Here is a 17830-nt window from a genome sequence, read left to right as displayed (position 1 = left end):
GAGCAGATTTAGGAAATAGCTTTCCATCAATTCAGTATTTTATAAATAAAAAGTTGCAGGGCGAGGTCCTTCCTTTGGCATAAAGCTGATTATTTCCTGTTTAATCCAGAACTGGTGTATTTCAAGTAATGGGAGCTTTTTAGCATGCATCAGAAAGGAGAGTATTTAGGAATTTTTCATTCATGCTTCTGTGAAAATGCAGTTTTTTGACTTGAAGATCGTTATAGAACTAAGGGAAATTATTATATGTATATAAACAGTTGCTCTTTCAGACAATTTTTGGACTTGTTTGCATAGTTGTTTGTACCTGGGCATTCTTAAACATACAGCTGGGTATTCTTATACATGAGCTGAAAAGATGTCATTGATGTATCTTCAAGAAATTATAAGTACTCCTAGTGAGGTTTAGACGCACTGTAATTGCTATGGATTAGTTGAAGAAGAAGAATATGTAAGAGGCTGTTTTACCTAAGGAACACACAAGTGAATATATGAAGTAACACTACCCTCATCCAACACATCTGTTGTAAAGAAGCCTGTGAAATCTAGGCCACACACAAACTGGTCTCTGAGGGCCCGTAGTTGGTGTTAGAATGCTGTTATTATGTGGTCTGATTGGTTTAGCAAAGAATTATCTCCAGTAAAACGATGTAACATAATAGTCTTTGCTCTCCCACATGGGAGCTACTTCTGCTTGACTGAGCAAGGCATTTCTTGAAGAAGTAATAATACACTTGCTCTTGCCAAAATGTAACATTAAATGAAGTGTATTGTCATGTACATTTTTGTTTTGTACCCGTTCTTATTCATTTGAACATTTGTATCAACTTCTCCACCACAGTATTAGAAAATATTAAATATGTGAATTTCCTAGGAATGCATTTAAAATAAATTCTTGCTTATTATTGAAAATTTATGTGTAGTAATTTTAAAGCAATGGGGAACTATTTGCAAAATGTAAGTTTTCATAAATGAAAGCTATTGCTGAACTGTCCAGATACTAATTTAATTGCCAGGCAATACAAGTCATAGCAGTTTCATATTAATCTGGCATTGTGTTAAATACCAGATGTGGTGTTTTCCCTGTTCCCTTTGATTTGAAAGATGGCTGAGACAGTTCAGTGCTTCATATGCACAGGTTTCTAAGTAGCACTAACTTGGTTGTCTTTTGCTATGATTGTTCTGAACTGTACAGCCTTGCTCTGCAGATCTGTTCTTGTGTAACTGGAGCTGTAAACATGTACTTGTTCAGAACTTCCGTTTTTGTTGCTTTTTATTTTTATTACTGTTATTCTTTGCGTCTCCTCAACAGCGTCATACAAAATCTGTATGTTCCACCTTTACATTGGTTTATATAAGCATTGAGCAAATGCACAAAACCTTGTCATTTTTTCGTTTGGATGGTGAAGAGGAGTTGAGGAGGGGTGGTGCTTCTCTGCAGAGATGTTTAGAGGTGTGATTGCTCTCCAGGGCAGAGCCCTGCACTGCAGAAGCTCTGGGCAGAGAAGGCTGATGTGTGGAAGGCAAGTCAGTGTGGCTTTGTTGGGGCACAGCTGCAGACGTGGCACTCCTGAGCCAGTCATGGGCTTCTCCTGAGCAGCAGTGAGCTCCATCCCCACCCATGCAGACCCATGGCTTCACTGGAATTGCAGAGGTGTCACCAGGGGCATGGTATCAATCAGAGTATCCAGATGATGTCTTGAGCTTAAACTGGGTGTAACGGATTCACACCGGTAAATCATATGACCTGCCTATTTTCCTTTCAGTGTATTGCACAGCATGGAAAAGACCAGAGTTGTGTATCAGGACCCAAGCCAGCTCTTCAGGGTTTTCAGCCTTAAAATGTATGTGTAAACTCAGCAGAGTTTGTTACTGTAGACATAGGCACCCATCCCTCAGTTTTACAGAGCACTTTACATCTCTTGTCATATTAGAATTCTACTTTTAACTGAAGGGGAAGCTTTGTGGTGTCACTGTTTTACACTGCATTTCCTCTACCAAACTAGTTTAGTCAAAGGAATAAATAAAATCACAGGCAGGAGATGCTATGACCTAGAAGCAAGGTGCTGTAGACAAGCTGAACAGAAACACTGTGGCTCCAGCAACTTGGGAGTCCAGGGCAGCCTCAGCTGTGTGTCCTAAGGGCCTCTTCCCAGGCACTGCGGCTCCCAGCATCTGTCCCTGCTGTGCTGTGCCCACGTGTTGTCCCCACACGTCTCCAGTCCTGGTCCTTGAGGACAAAACAGGGTCCAAATCTGAATTCATGCTGCTTTTACAGTGAAGGCTTTACTGATACCTGTTCCACGAGAGGGAGTCCCAGCAGACTTTCAGTCAGGTGTTTAGATGCCAAAAATGGTGGGCTTAAATTATGAAAGCTGATTAAATCTGTTAAACCAGGCATTTGAAACGTTCAATAGAAAGGGAGGCAGAAGTGCATTCAAGTGCAAATAACTTTAATATTTTGCATATCTTCAGTTAGTAGTTAATTACATGAAATTGTTCATTATTACATAGTAGATTAAGTAACTTGTTTCCCCTAATTTGCATTTCAATATCTAGTTGGCCAATAAACACATTGATTAATGGATGTAGAAAATATTACATGGATTCAAGGCAAAATTGTTAGTGTGTTTTTAAGAAAGGAACAGAGTACACTTGTTGATATTTTATAATTAAAGATTGTATACCACTATTGTAGCCAATCATTAGATTTTTTTGGCTGTTAATTTAGCTTTTTGTAACCATAAAAAGGAGTTCATCTTGGTTGAAAACCAATTCTAAATGTCTTATCATGAGAATTGTCTGCAAGTGGTTTTAATGACAGTTCTAAGCATTCTTTGCACTGTGGAGCTATGAATTTATATATTGTACTCATAAATATAACAATACAATTACATTGCCACTGCAGTGATGAAATTAGCTTATTGTACTTTAGTAGAGTAAACTTCGGGTAGGTTAATGAAGTCTAATTTGCGTGGTTGAAAATACTCAAAGATAGCATGTAAATAAATTAAAAAAAAGATATTTGGGGGGAAGTAGTAATTCCTTTTAAAAGATGTCTTTGGCAAAGAAAAAACCTGATATCAGTGGTTCTGAAGTCATTCAGTATAGAGTAGTTTCCAAGTTTGATAGAGCTTACATACACAATTAAAATGAAAACTTGACTGCATATGCAATCAGCTTGGAGTTAGGTTTGCATTATAAAATTTTCAGTATTGCTTTTAGTTAGGAGTAGAAGAAAAATTATACCTCATAGTCTCACCCATGCTGGGAAAACATGGCATAGATGTGGCTGGGTTAACAGAAGAGTGCTTTGTCAGATTTATTTTAGGTCTGCTGAGGGGAAATAAGCTGGTTTATACCACCAGGGGGCTATACCAACCCAGCTATCGTGGTTTAGGTGGGTGAACAAAAGCTGTTACCTCTGTCTGGTGTGCGGGGGCCCTGGGGCATCACTGAAGCAAGGAAAATATCTGGCAGTTTTGCTCTTTCATTAGTGAAGTGTCTGGAGGGGACGTGGTACAGCTTTCAAACTTGTGCTCTGCATGTTCATGCTCTGCTTTTGTGAGAAATCAAGCAGCTACCAGTGAGCATGTTGCTTCTCTCCTCCTTACATGAGGTATTTGATACTTGTGAGAAATGCGCCCTTGGTAACTGAAGAGCTTCTGTCTTCTGAAAGATAATATAGTAAATGAGTATTTGCATGAATCACAGATGCCAGATTGTGATTGCTGGGCATGTTGGGTCTTCTCAAAAGTGAGTTAGTATCTAAGGGTTGCAGGCTGTTTAACGTGGTTTCTAGTCACAGCTTCAGCTCCTTCCCCTCTGTGAACTGAGCCTTGAGGGTCTTTGGTCTTCTGGATGAGGAGCTAAACAGGCATCTTTTAAGATGAGCACTGACTTACAAGCACCGAAGGTGGGCTGTATATGTGTGGTGTGTAGCTGCTCAGAGAACCCAGACTTAACGCTGTGTTGCTGTGAAGGAGCCCTGGTGGAGGCGAGAGAGTGTTAGATGTATCTGTAATTGTATTGAATGATAAGAGTACTGAAAAAATGAAGGAAAGGTTGTGATGGAAAAGAGCAAGGGGTTGGAAATTATGATTAAATCATGGGCATCAATTTAACTTGCTAAATTGTCACATCCACTTAATGGGTGTGGTCCTCGTCATGTCCAGGGTCCTGCTTGTGTTTGTGAGCAAAAGTCCCTCCTCTGCACTGAAGTGAGTTTGCCCGTCTCCTGTTCAAACCTTGCATATGCACATCTCTTGATGATTCCTATTCAAGAGGCTTTTACATGTGCATAAAGCCAAGAGCTTTCAAAAAAGGTGTCACATTCATTCAAAACCGTAGCTGGAAAAAAAAGTTAATGTTTTAACACCTGTGTATAAAATAAAGCATATCCATTAAAAGAGTTCTCTCACAAAGGAGAGGTGAAGACTCAGCTGAGTCCTTTTTGAGAGAAATTTGCATCTGCCATTTGCTACCCCAGTTCTGCTTTCTATGAGCTGTGGACATGGGAGACGCAGGGGCTAGCTTTTGTATCCTGGTGGAACCAGTCCTCCTGAAGGTCATTCCGGTTGTCAGGGAACGTCTGCCTTGTTTCCCTCTTCATCAAATCTGTTTAGAACAGATGTGGTTTTAGCTGTTCTGAGTCACCTTGAGACATTAAGAAGCCTTTCTTTGCATGGACTGTAGAACTAAACTGGGGAAACTTGGTTCATGGGTGGAAATAAGGGGTTTTTTCCTAATCTCCTTTAAATATCGTGTCTGCTCTTGCTGGTGAAATCAAGCTGTTTTTTGGCCAGGTATGCAAGACCTTGAGATCAAGACTACTCTTACAACTCTTCTGCAGCCTGTAATCATTTGCATGGGAGGACGTCTTAAGTTCTAGTTTTCATTCTCAATACTGTTTATGTTGTCCAACTGCTCTGTTGAACAAAATCCATGTGCAGCTCTGGACAGTTTTAGAGAAAAAAATGGGGCTATTCTTGGCAGAGAAAGGAAATGAGGTGGACTTTGTCAGTGAGTAGTAGGCATGTCACCTAGCAAGGTATAATTTCACCCATCAGCAAAGCCATTCAACATGTTTTTCTTTGGTTTAAGCCAAGACCATTTTTAGATTATCGTTGAAGAAGGGAGAAGTCAAAGACATGAGCAGTCCCCATGTGCTTGCTTCTGCCCTTCTTTATTCCTGTTCAGGAATGAGGAGTGTTCACTAACATGTTGCAGGTGCATCACACCTTTAGGTGTGCATCAAATGCTTACATGGACACCAGTGCAGCAGAGGGTTGATCTCAGCCAGAGCGCCTATGTAACAATAAAAGAGGCTAAAATTCCATGAGAATAATATGAAAGTATGTATATTTGTGATCCTCTCACCTCACAGATGCCAGATGTGCTGATTTTGGAAAACTCTTCAAAGAGAACTTGAATTCCGCTTAAATACTTCCAGTTCATAGGAAAATCCAGACCATATAGATATATATATTCACACACACACTGTGTATATATAAAATAAATATAGTTATGTATTTTGGAATGGAACAGCTGTTTCTGCTTCTGCATTGGTTTACTAAAGTTTTACATGCTCTTTCTGTTATTCTGTTAATGTTTCTTAGGTCAGAGAATAAATTTATGCTAGGGCCTTGGTACATGATCACCCTGTGGCTTTAGATGTTTTCAGGATTATCCCATTTATATGTTGGACAGAATAATCATGTAATTGGTATCATTCCCTTTCCTTATTTTTCATTTTAAAATAGTTATTTCTTCTTTCCGCACACATGGAATAACTTTCAGCTTTCGGTTCCAGATGTTTATAGATGAGCTTTCCATGGCCTGAGATCAAAATCAGTATCAGCTGGAATTTTAAAGATAAAGGTTATTTTTGTACCATGTTGGGTCACAAATTCTTCGAGTATTTTTCTCCAACAAAAAGCTTTCTTGCTTGTTTGGAATCTTTTCTGCAGTTTTCTTTCTTCCTCCAGCATCATGTTTGTGGCTTATTTTCCAGAAATAACCTCCTTGTATTCTGTGTAAAGAAGGATTTTAATATGTTACACCACTATCCTCTTTTTTAAGACCTTTGATACTTCTACAAATTTTTCAAATGATTGTACCATTAAGTTTAATTAACATTTTCTGTATTGATATTCTTGTAATTTATAATCTCTATTTCCTTCTGTAAAGCATAGTAAACTCTCTAAGTGTTGGTAGTTGTGCACTAACTTCAGATATAAACTGGTTTGTGGAGTTATTTTCACTTTGAGACCATGGCTCACAGTTCTTTCAGTTGTGCTGATGCATCTGCTTTTAGAATGGAATCACTGTGATTGCATTAATTGGAGGGAAGTAATTTTAAAAAGGATCATCTCAGTGATGCAATTTACTGCGTTGCAGCTATACAAATAGGTTTATCAGCACAACTGGGAAGGAGGATCAGAATTAGCAGCTGGGACAGAAAGCTTGTTGAGGGAAGATTGTGCAATTATTGTTAGAGGAGCTGAGCTGTTTCCTTTGTTTTCTGTTAGAATTGCCTTCCTGCTCCACCTTCGCTCTCCTTCCCCTAATTTAGGTCAATTCTATTTTTTTAAAGTCTTTTGTCATAAAGTATTGAAAATGTTCACCTCTTTTATGAAGGTGTTTAGTTTCCAGATTATTGTGGCAGCAAAAAGACTTGTGATTCCAGATTCTGCAACAACAGTGGCTCTCTTGATTCTCCTCCAACTCGTCTTCTGTGAAAGTTTGGAAGAAAAATGTGCTTAGATCGAGCTAATATTTATATGCTAAGGGTCAGAGAATTTAATGTGGGCTGGTTCTTTGTGGTGTGTGAGTGAAATAGCAAATAGTACTATTTGCCATTCATTTGAAAACAAACTAAAAGTAGAGCATTTCCTTCATTTGTAGATTTGGGCGCCTTCCGGTGCATAAGATGAGGTAACACATCTGTATTGCCTATTAGTGATAGGGTCTTCTTAAGACTCGGAATTACCAGGTTTGTTTACCTGTGGGAGATCGTTCACACATCCTTGGTCTGACCATTTTCAAGGTGATAAGACAAACAGACATGCATTAAGGAAAAAAAAAAAGATTGAACTATTTCTCCCAAACCATATGTCTTTGGGAAGAAAAAACGTTTCAGAAATCATTTTGTGAAGCTGCTAGCAAGCATGCTGCAGGTTCTTGAAAAGCGTGAGTTATCTAAAGTGAAATCCCATCTGTCTGTCACATGGCTAAGCAGAGACAGTGATGCTCCGGAAAGAGTCAGAGAAAAAAGTAACCCAAATTTACTCTGAAGTTGTTTTAGCAAATACCATCGTTTATTTGCTGTGGAACATGAGCTCTGGAAGTCAGGGGTTTTGTGCTGTATTTTACCACCAAAGGAGTACACATGCAAAGCAGAAAACAAACCCCTCTTTGAAAAAGTGCCATGTACACAATGTTTTTTCCACACCTAGATGTTTAGCTCCAGTTTAGTTTGGGCTGCACTCTTCTTTTTGACTTGTTAATCTCCATGGAAATTATGTTTCTTCCAAAAGGTTTTCTTTTATTTGCCAACCAGTGTTTGAAGAGTGGGGCTTGTTTTAGACCGTTTTTATAGAATGTACTTTCAAACGTATGAGAACTGCCGTATTAGAGGTATCATGATAATTGTTTTTCTGAGAATAGTTTAGTTTGTGTGCAGAATATTGGGGTTTTTTACTGCTCCTCTGGCATCAATATGCTTGAGGTGATCTCGAACTGGTTCATGAATAAAACAGTGTGGTGTGTTTTGGCTGGGAGTGGGGTGGGTGTGTTATGTGTTTGTTTTTTTCTTTTTAGTACTGGAGAATGGCTTGTATACAGTTGTATCGTTGTGTCCACAATATAAATAAATGTGGGAGGGATGGGTTGCACATCTCTGTGAAAAACAGATTCTAAGAAAAGAGAATCATAGAGAATGTCAACATTTTAGCTTTTTTTCTCAAAAAAAAAAATAAACGGAGATAGAAAACTTATTACTTTTTTTTTCATTTAAAAAGCCAATGTATTTTCTAAATGGCAGTTGGCCAAAGAGGTGTGAAAATGAACTGCATCTGGCAGCTGGAAGACTTTGACAAATTCTTTTTTTGCTGGGAGTTTAGATTAATAAATTTAGCTGGAATCTGGAAAACAAGAGATTTGAAATGCCACAGACTTGCTTTGAAAACCGCCTAAAAGCATAGTCAGATGTTTGTTAGAAAAACAGTTGCAGTGATAATGAGAAGTTTCTTGTGGTGCGTAACTGACTTGAAAACACTTCATTCCCTTGAAGGACAAGGTCAGACAGGTTCAGGTAAACCACTGCCAGGATTTCTCTAATCCCTTAGTGATTGAATCACCAGTGCATCAAAAGTAATTAAAGTCATATTTGTCAAGGACTTCTACAAGAAACAGATATCCAACAAACAAACAAACAAATATTTAAAATATTAGGAAAGATTACAAACTAGGTTATTAATGCTTTGTTTAAAAATTGATACTGCTAGATATGCCACAGTTTAATTTTCAATATATTGAAATGAAATGAAAGTCTGGTTTAGCATTTGCGCTTTGCTTTACCATTATTTATTAAATATCACTGCAAAAGGCAGTTAATCTCTCCTTTTAAGGCATTTCATCCAATAAAAGTTATTTCTGGTATCAACATAGTTCTGAACTACTTACGTGTATATTAGCACAGGTCAGAAGAGAGGAAAATGCCAATAAGCTTTACAGTTGAAACTCGCGTTAAATCCAATATTCCTTGTTTGATTTGGATCTAAATCAATGACAGCTGCTGCTGTGCTAGTATAAAGAATCTTACGTTTAACAATTTTCTAATATGTTGTTTCTAGGTCTACAGACAAGACTGTGAAACCTTTGGCATGGTAGTGAAGATGCTAATTGATAAAGATCCATCATTGGAGAAGTCCATTCAGTTTGCCCTGAGGCAGAATTTGCATGAAATAGGTGAGCGATGCATTGAAGAACTCAAACATTTCATTGCTCAGTATGATGCTGCCAATCAAGATCTATCAGAATCCTTCAAAGAGGGCTCATACTAAGGACAAAAATATGCTTTTAGATCCTCTTCACTGTGTATGGCATAGTACATGAATCTGCCTTTTACAGGAAAGAGGAGATCTTGGGTATACAAACCCAAGGCCTGTGCTCTTAGTAGTAGCTCAGGTGACTGTTCCCTTGTTCACTGTGGTCTCTGCAATTGTATTGTTCCAGCCTGTACTTGTTGACATATATTCTTTTTAAAGGATGTTCTTTTCAAAAACGTTATAAAGCGACAAACTATTTTTGAAACCTTTATGTAGTTACCTTGGCAAAAGTATTCGGTCCAATGTGTGCACAATTATGTTTTGATGCTTTTAAGTGTAACTTCAAACATTGTATTTTTTATTAAAATAACAAGAAGCAGTTCTCATTCCTCAGTTTATGCAGAAATATGTATGGTTTTCATATATACTTTAGGAATGGAAGACTTTCACAATTATGATTTAATTTATCTATTTTGGTTTAATTTAATTGTAAAAATTCACATTAATTCTGTAAAATTACAACTAGGGGTTATTTCTAGTTTCTGACTGCTAGAGCAATTATTAACTACTTGATATAAGAAGTCCTGTGTATTTTATAATTGCAGGTTCTGCGAATGCCTTTTCAATTTTGGTATTTTCCATATCATGGCAAATTACTAGTAAGCAGTATTATGTAGGATGGATTCTATTTTTTGTTACTGTTTGTATTTGCTATGGTTTTTTGACTACACCATACAGAATGTAACTGCAGGCAGCCACTGAGCAGAGAAAGGTCCCTTTTCCTACCGTGTCCTGCTCCAATTACACCTCTTCCCCACTTTCCATGCATCAGTTTTAACAATAAGAAGGCTGTGTGTAACTTTATTTCTGATTTCAAGAAGGAGCAGGAATTGGGGTGGCAAAGATGGGCAAGGAAAGCAAGCAGAACCATCCCAAGTTGCTTTGGATTAGGTGTAACACCAAGTTGATCCTTAAGGCCCCAAATTCACTATCATTTCAAACCTAGGTGATTCTGAGCAGTACCTGGTGCCACTTTTTACCAGATAGAGCAACTTTCACTTTGGGAACAGTGATTGAGGGAAGTCAAGAGGTTGCCAGTGAAAAATATTTAGAACTTGTTTGTGTAATCCTGACTATTGCATACAGTTGTTAAGGTACCATTTTTTAATAAACGTTTTAGGAAAGGGATAATGTGAATCATAATCACAATGAGGCAAGTTTAAGAATGATTGTTTTGTCTACATTTGCATTTAGCAACATGTGAAACTGTGAAAGGACTACTGACCAAACTCACAGTTTCCAGATTTCATCTGAATGGGGTACAGAAACATAAATAAAATCACAATTATTTTGCATGTACAAGACTGTATGTATCACAGCATCTTGCACATGCAAATCCCAATATGTTATGTTAAGTTTGCATTGCATCATTCCTGAGATACCTGGTTAGTTCTCATGTCAGTAGGGTGTGTTTTTGTAGTTGGCTTTAGTTTGTTTCTAAGAGTTTACATTGCTCTAAGGAGATGACCTGCAACTACCCTTGTGGGCACCTGGGATTGTATGAGCTGCACAGTGAGTGGGAATCAACTCATGGCTCCCAGAGAATGCTAATTTGGTGAGGGAGAGAGGGAAAGAGGCAACCTGGTGTGCCACAGTAGCAAGACCCGGCCCACACCTTCTGGCAACAACCTGGTTTACGAAGATCAGCCCTGAACAACGGGCAAAGTCTTCCTTGATGCAGAAGCATAACTAGAGCACTTCACTACTTGTCTGCAGGAGTGAGAACCTTGGGGATGTTACATCAGAGTTTCTACTTTGGATTAGAAATGCGAATAAAAAATACTGCAATTGTGTTTAATGTATTTTTGATTAAAAATCCCCATTATTACTGTACAGTTTGTTAGGAGTTTCCTTTGTTAGAAGCCTGATTAAATTTACTGGAATAAAAGTACCTGATTTTTCAAGTGCTTTCTATTGTAAGCAAGACCTAAGCTAACAGTCATGGAATCATAGAATATCTCAAATTGAAAAGGAACCGTAAGGATCATTGAATACAACTCCCTACTCCTTGCAGAACTATCTAAACTGAACCACATGACCAGGAGCATCATCCAGATGCTCCTTGAAATCTGGCACCTTGGGGCTGTGACCACTTCTCTGGGGAGCCTGTTCCAGTGACTGACCGCCATCTCAGTGGAGAATCTTTTCCTGATGTCCAACCTGAACTTCCCTCTGATGCAGCTTCATTCCATTTCCTTTTTGCTTCTCCCTGGTCACCAGGAAGAAGAGATCAGCACTTCCCCCTCCACTGCCCATCTCAAAGTTGTACACTGCAATGAGGTCTCCCCTCCCCTCAGCCTCTTCTTCTCCAGGCTGAACATGTCAAGTGACCTCAGACACTCAGAACGCTTCCCCTCAAGGCCTTTCACCATCTCAATTACCTTCCTCTCTCTAAGAGCTTAGTATCTTTCTTATATTGTGGTGCCCAAAACTGCACACAATATTCAAGGTGAAGCCACCCCAGTGCAGAGCAGAGCAGGACAATCCCCTCCCTCGATCAGCTGGCAATGCTATGCCTGATGCCCCTCCAGACACGGTTGGCCCTCCTGGCTGCCAGGGCACTGCTGCCTCACATTCAGCTTGCTGTTGACCAGGACCCTTAGGTCACTTTGCACGGGGCAGCTCTGCAGCTTCTCATTCTCCAGTTTGTATGTATAACCAGGACTACCTTGTCCTAAGTGGAGAATGTGGCACTTGCTCTTGTTGAACATCATGCAGTTGGTGATTGCCCAGTTTGCTAATTTATCCAGATCTCTCTGCAGGGCCTCTCTACCCTTGAGGGAGTCCACAGCTCCTCTCAATTTAGTATCATTAGCCAACTTAGTTAATGTGCATTTGACTCCTCTCCATACCATTTATAAAAACATTAAAGAGCACTGGCCCTAAAGTTGAGCCCTGTGAAGCCCCACTGGTGACCAGCTGGCAGTGTGAGGTAACTCCATTTACTACAATTCTTTTAGCCTAACCTCTCAGATGGTATTCTTGGGTATTTTATATTAACTAATAGGTCAGTAAGATATTTCTAAGTTTTGTTACCCTTGCTTAATCTTTTTTTTTAATTGAATGAATTGTACTCATGAACTAAGGAGTCTTTTTAATTTTTTTGAGTGCTATTTCTGTGAAAAGTTTCATTTGCATTCATAAGTGATGGATGGCTTTTAGTCTTGCTTCCTTTAGAACAAGCATGTAGTTCAGATTTATTTCATATCAATGTAAGAAAAAAAATTGTCTCTGGTCTAGTGGACAGCCTAAGTGGGAGTCCTGGAAAGTGATAGGAAGAGCATTGGTGAAAGGAAACATTGTGATGGAGGAATTTAATTTGTCACCTTAAGAGCTCCTGAAAATGGAAGTTACTCCTAGCACTTGTTAATAAAAGAGTAAAAAAATGAGGTGGAAATTGAAGGAAAGGAGTATGGAAATTCAATGCTGTCTTCCAAGGCTAGAATTGTTCCAAATGGTTCTGTAATGTCACTTGGATGAGTTGGCAGTTTTGAGTGACAATGTAAGCGGTAATAAGGGTGCAAATCAGCAACAGAACCACTCTGGCTACAAAAGGAGGTAATGCCAGGTATCAGAGAAAGACCAATTCCTTGTAGCCCTGTTGTCTGTGCAGGATCTTCAAGGATAATGTTTTATTCTAGGATTTCTCACTGTCATGAAGGTTGTACTGGGTTTGAGTTGTTCACAATAGTTGGTGCAGTGGTGCTGTGCTTTGTGTTTGTGATGGAAACTGTTGGTAACACAGGGATGTTTTAGCTACTACTGAGCAAAGCTTATGCAGTGCCAAGGCGTTTTCTGCATCTCACACCTCCCCATCAACAAGGAGCTGGTTGGGCACAAGAAGTGGAAGGGAACACAGTTCACCCCAAGTGACCACTGGGATATTCCAGGCCAGACAGTGTCATGCTCAGCATATAAAGCTGGGGGCAGGGGTGAGGAGTTTACCAGGGCTGGTGCTGTTCTGTGACAGGTTGGGTATTATGTGGCTAGTGGTCAGCAGCTGAGGGGTTTTTGTATCACTTTGGTGTGATTTTATTTTTTTAAATTGTTTGTATGGTTTTTACCTATTAAATGGTCTTTAACTGAGCTCCCTGAGTTTTCTTACTTTTCTCTCCCCCATCCCACTCAGGGATAATCAGTGAGCACCTGTGTGATGTAAGTGCCTACCAGGCACTTGGAATACAGGTCCACTAGCACAAACCATGATTTAGAGCTTTGGTGACTGTGTCTGAGTCTTTTGCTGGTCACATACTCTATATCCCATACCATTCTCTTTAAAGGGGAAGAATCATAAGAAGTGATCAAAAATAAGAAAGAAATGGTTTAGGTTAAGCTAGAAAAACTAAACAAAATTGTATAGTCATCTTTAAACTGTTTTTCAAGAAGAAAGTATGAAGAAGCAGCTAGCGGGAGAACTTTTATCATCTAATATTCCATAAAACACTGCAGTTTGGGAGGGAACATATGCTGCACCTCAAGAGATGGTGTAAGATCAGAAGAAATACTGGTGGAAACAATTCTCCATGAGACAGTTAACTTGGTCCACCAAAGGTAGTGGCACAGCCACATTTTGTTTCTTAGGTTTCCCATTTTTGGAAATGCAGGCAAGAAGGGAAGGTCCTAATTCTTGTGGGAGCATCCTGGGGAAGGTATTAATAAGTCAGCATCTCTCCTCAAACCTGGCAGTCTGGTGGCTGTGATATGCTTTAGCACAACAGGCCCTTGGCTGCTCAGAAAGCACTTGGAGCCTGAGCCAGGGCAGCAGCCTGCCAGCTGGAAGCCCCACTCGAGGCACCTGTTGGCCCATGTGCTGTAGTGTGGCATTGCTTTGATCAGCTTTCACGTACACAAGACTTGTTTGTACTAGAAAAGTGACTTATATGATGAGTACCACTTCTGGGAGTAAAGGACCTGTTGGTCATTTTATCTTGAAAAATAAAAGCAAGTAACTGCTAGTCTGATTTAGCCTTTGAAATAGCTTCATTTTCTTTGGTATAAGCTAGTGCTCATTTGTCCATTCCTTACTTATAGCTGCTTTTATTTCCAAACTTCTGTATCCTCAAGAAGGGCAAGCTTAGTTCAAGCTGACAGGTTTTTTTGGTAAGAAGCATCTACTCTTTCATTCATTTCCTTTCTTCAGGTAGTTGGAAAGCGAATGGCTTTAGCATTTACTATCTTAATCAGTGGATGTCACTGTTAACAAATTTCTGTCTTTTATTTAAAAGTAGAAGAAATTTATTGTAACTTAAAGTAGCTCCTTCTCTACATCTGAGTTCAAGGCAACGTTTGAGATTACCTACTCTTACAGTTTTTACCATCTTGCCTTCTAGGACCACCCAGTTATCTCTCTTCCTTTATGTAGGCAAACTTCAGAATTTTTTTGGGAAAGGAGGGGGACCAAAATGAATTAAAAAAAATCCACATCCACAGGAGTTGCATACTGGTTGTACTGATATATTCCAGGCTTGGGTGGTTTTTACATTTATATAGTTTACATTTTGCTTGACCCATAAATAACACTTGCAAGATTAAGAGGGCCATAGAGAGTATTTACATAGCCCCACCATGCATACAGAGCTTTTAATACCTAGTAGACAAAATTAAGCTGTTTTGCACTGAACATTTTTCAATATTTTTCAACTTAAACCCCCTGACTAAAATACAAGCAATATTTCATCCATAATGCTGCTGTTAAACCCTTAACAAATCTAGTTTGATCTTGTAACAAACTTCTTGAAATTCAGGGATATAAAAATATTCAGACTTTAAAATTTTAACTGTACAATATGTACATTAGTATTTGCACTGTTAAGTTATGAATACATTTAAGCCTATGAAATACTACATTATAAATATCAATGTTCTTTGACTTAGAATTGCAGCTAATACATTTGAAAACCTGGATAATGCATGTGAAAAGACACAATTCTGGAGCCTAATCCTTTAAGCCCTTATGAAAATATTTGTTACGTAAGTAGATTCATTGACTTAAATGGGGTTACATGCCTGAGCAAAGGACTCCAGCAGTTGTACCTCTCTCACTGCTGAGGAGTGGGGGGCATGACAGAAGAAATATCACCACTCATTGGCAGCTAAATCCAATGCCAGCAGCTGAATTAATATGTTCCTTTAAACAGGCACAAAAAAAAACCCCAAACCACCACCTTACAGTTTCTCAAAAAATTGTGGAGGAAAACCCATGAAAATTAAATGTATAAACCTGTTTTAGGATACATCAAGGCTTCAAGCATTTCAGCTCCCACATGCTGATTTTTGTCTTCTTGAGGAGCGTTTTCTCAAATTTAAAAAAAATTCAACTTTTTGTAGGGAAAGTTGAAAGAGGAAGAGTCAGCTTTATCAGTGAAGAAAGGACACAGCACAGAGCCTGCTTTTTCTTGGTGGCAAGGGGAAAAAGTCAAATATCACCTATGTGGATATAGCTACAGCACAGGACTGACATTTTTATTTATTGATCTTTGTTGAATCCTCTCTCAGATAATTCAGTGTAGCTAGTAAGCATAAAATAAAATGTCTACAAAAAGTTTATATCAGTAACTGCAGTAACAGTATTTTGACAGCTGAAACACAGTATGTAAACTTAGCAGTATCTGAGCTGATCATTTGGCGTGGTGACATTTCTGAATGTTACTTGTACAATGTAAACTCTGGCAGGGTTATCATTTACACTGGCAAAGCTTTCAGAACTTTAGCAACTTGCCTAAGAACAATTAATATAAAAAGATGTGGTTCAAACTGTAGCTACAGAGTTGACTGGTCTTCCCAATTAAGAAATATTAAGAATTAACTAAGAAATAATGCAGTTTTTTCCTTTGTGTCCCTTCTTCTTCTTTGATTTGGTTGTCCTTTGTCCAAACTGAGAAGTCGATAATGCAGTAGTTGGACCAGAAAGATCATCTGTATAGTATGGGTATCTCAGTGACCGTGGCTGTGGAATTGGCTGTCCTAGAAAATATCCTTCCTCTTCAGAATCGGATGAGGAGGATGAAGTTGAACACCAGGAGTCATCTTCCTCACCATACAATCCAAAAAATTTATCAACCACCTGATTCCGCAGTGCATAGTCAGACCTAGTATGGGCATATTGTCCATACAGCTCCGCATTTTGAATATATGCCCGAAGCTCACGTGAGCTCCTATTCTGAATAAATTTTTCATGATCCTGAGGGGAGTAATAACGAAATCTTTCTCTTGGAGAGCATCTTCTTTCTGTGGCCAAGTTAAGTGCATTATCTGAACGAGATTTTCTGCTTCTTCTACGATGGTGAGGTGGCCGATTTCCACGCTCTTCAAAATGGTAAACACGCCTACGAGTCCTTTCACTCATTGGAGGCTGACGTATTTCAAGATTCTCATAACTTCCATTATCAATAACATCATCTGAAAACTTCACTTGCTGTGGTCTAGACTGGGATTTAGATCTTCTCAGTACAGGCATATGGACTGGCTTTTCCTCTGGTAAGACTTTTTCCTGACATAACTCTGAGCTCAGACTCTTCAAGGACTCTGTGCTCCGGTGGAGCATTGAAGAATTTAGAGTTCCCATGTTGCTCATCTTCTCACAGTCTTCCACCTCCAGTTCTTGGAAAGTTTGCAAGGAGTAGAGAGATGGCCGTGGCTTGGCTTCTCCATCCATTGAGGCCCCTGTGGTGGAATGGAGAAAGGAGGAAAAGGAAAATTAGAGAAGCATCAAAGAGAAAAGTATTACAACAAAATATGAAATATTTCTTGTCAGCAAAGTGAATCTTATTAGTGTTTTACAGAACTATTACCAAAAGGACCAGCCTCGTAGAAGATTAAACTTTGTTTTGACTTAAAACATTTAAGTGTTAGCTCTGATTACCAAAGAATTAGCTAACATGAGGACATCAAGAGCAGAAATTCAATGAGTTTAAAATTTTGAAACACGAATAGAGCTAGGCCTTTAAGAAAAAAGGATTACTTAAATTTATTCTGCAGTCTATGCTTGCCATTTTTAGGCTAAAATATTTCATGTTTCTGGTATTGCCAAATTCCATGTTCCAGCTGTTGCTGTGGGAAAGCCAAGCTTACTGCCTTGCAAAGAAGGATACATATGCTCCAAAAATCATCAACAGTAAGCTGGCCTGGTGGACTCCCCTTTTGTGTCCACCGACCCTTCATTCCCACAACTGTGTCACATGCCTTGTGATGATCCCAGGTGCAACACCTCTAGTTCATCTTCCTCCTGTGCCCCCTGAACTAAACTCTCCTCCTCAGTTCCTTCATTACTGCTTGGCAGATGCAGCCAGCCTGTGGTTGAGCCTGAGCTATATGAGCAGCTACAGTAATTCAAGCTACAGGAGGAAAGGGAATGGAGATCATCATCCAAAAACTTTTAAAATGGGTCTCTTAACTCCCAGACTTGGGAGTTTTGTAGGGAAATGGGAAAGGAAGGTTAACACACACTTTATCTTTTTGGGTAACCAATCACATTTGACAAGGAGTTCACAAAAGTGGATTATCAGTTTCCCTTTAGTCAATGGATAATCTCATAAACCTAATTTCCTAAGTCTAAGAATTTTACCATCCTTTAAGACTTTCTACATACTTTTACAAGCAAATCAGGAAATTATCTAAAGTGTTCTGCAGATTATCTTTAATATTATCCTAACATATAATGCAATTTCTTGTAACTTAAGGTGTGGAAAAAAGAAATTGTCATTTGCTTCAAGCAGTGATTT

At 38.9% G+C, this 17830-nt stretch overlaps 2 protein-coding genes across 6 annotated transcripts in view; one reads left to right on the top strand and one right to left on the bottom strand.

Annotated features, from left to right (window-relative positions):
* The window catches only part of PPHLN1 (periphilin 1), a 64117-nt gene extending 50920 nt beyond the window's left edge, over positions 1–13197 (top strand). For all 3 annotated transcript variants that reach the window (XM_071552369.1, XM_071552368.1, XM_071552370.1), the window contains exon 10: positions 8856–13197. In XM_071552369.1, coding sequence (XP_071408470.1) covers positions 8856–9065 — 210 coding nt within the window. In that variant the 3' untranslated portion in view covers positions 9066–13197. The remainder of the gene's footprint in view (positions 1–8855) is intronic.
* A 997-nt stretch (positions 13198–14194) lies between these two features.
* Positions 14195–17830, bottom strand: part of PRICKLE1 (prickle planar cell polarity protein 1) — a 64043-nt gene continuing 60407 nt past the window's right edge. For all 3 annotated transcript variants that reach the window (XM_071552365.1, XM_071552367.1, XM_071552366.1), the window contains exon 8: positions 14195–16772. In XM_071552365.1, the coding sequence (XP_071408466.1) occupies positions 15916–16772 (857 nt within the window). In that variant the 3' untranslated portion in view covers positions 14195–15915. The remainder of the gene's footprint in view (positions 16773–17830) is intronic.

This window comes from Pithys albifrons, chromosome 3 (genome assembly GCF_047495875.1).
Source record: "Pithys albifrons albifrons isolate INPA30051 chromosome 3, PitAlb_v1, whole genome shotgun sequence".
Taxonomy (NCBI): domain Eukaryota; kingdom Metazoa; phylum Chordata; class Aves; order Passeriformes; family Thamnophilidae; genus Pithys; species Pithys albifrons.
The sequence above is the reverse complement of the archived record's forward strand: the minus strand, read 5'-3'. Positions and strand labels throughout refer to the sequence as shown.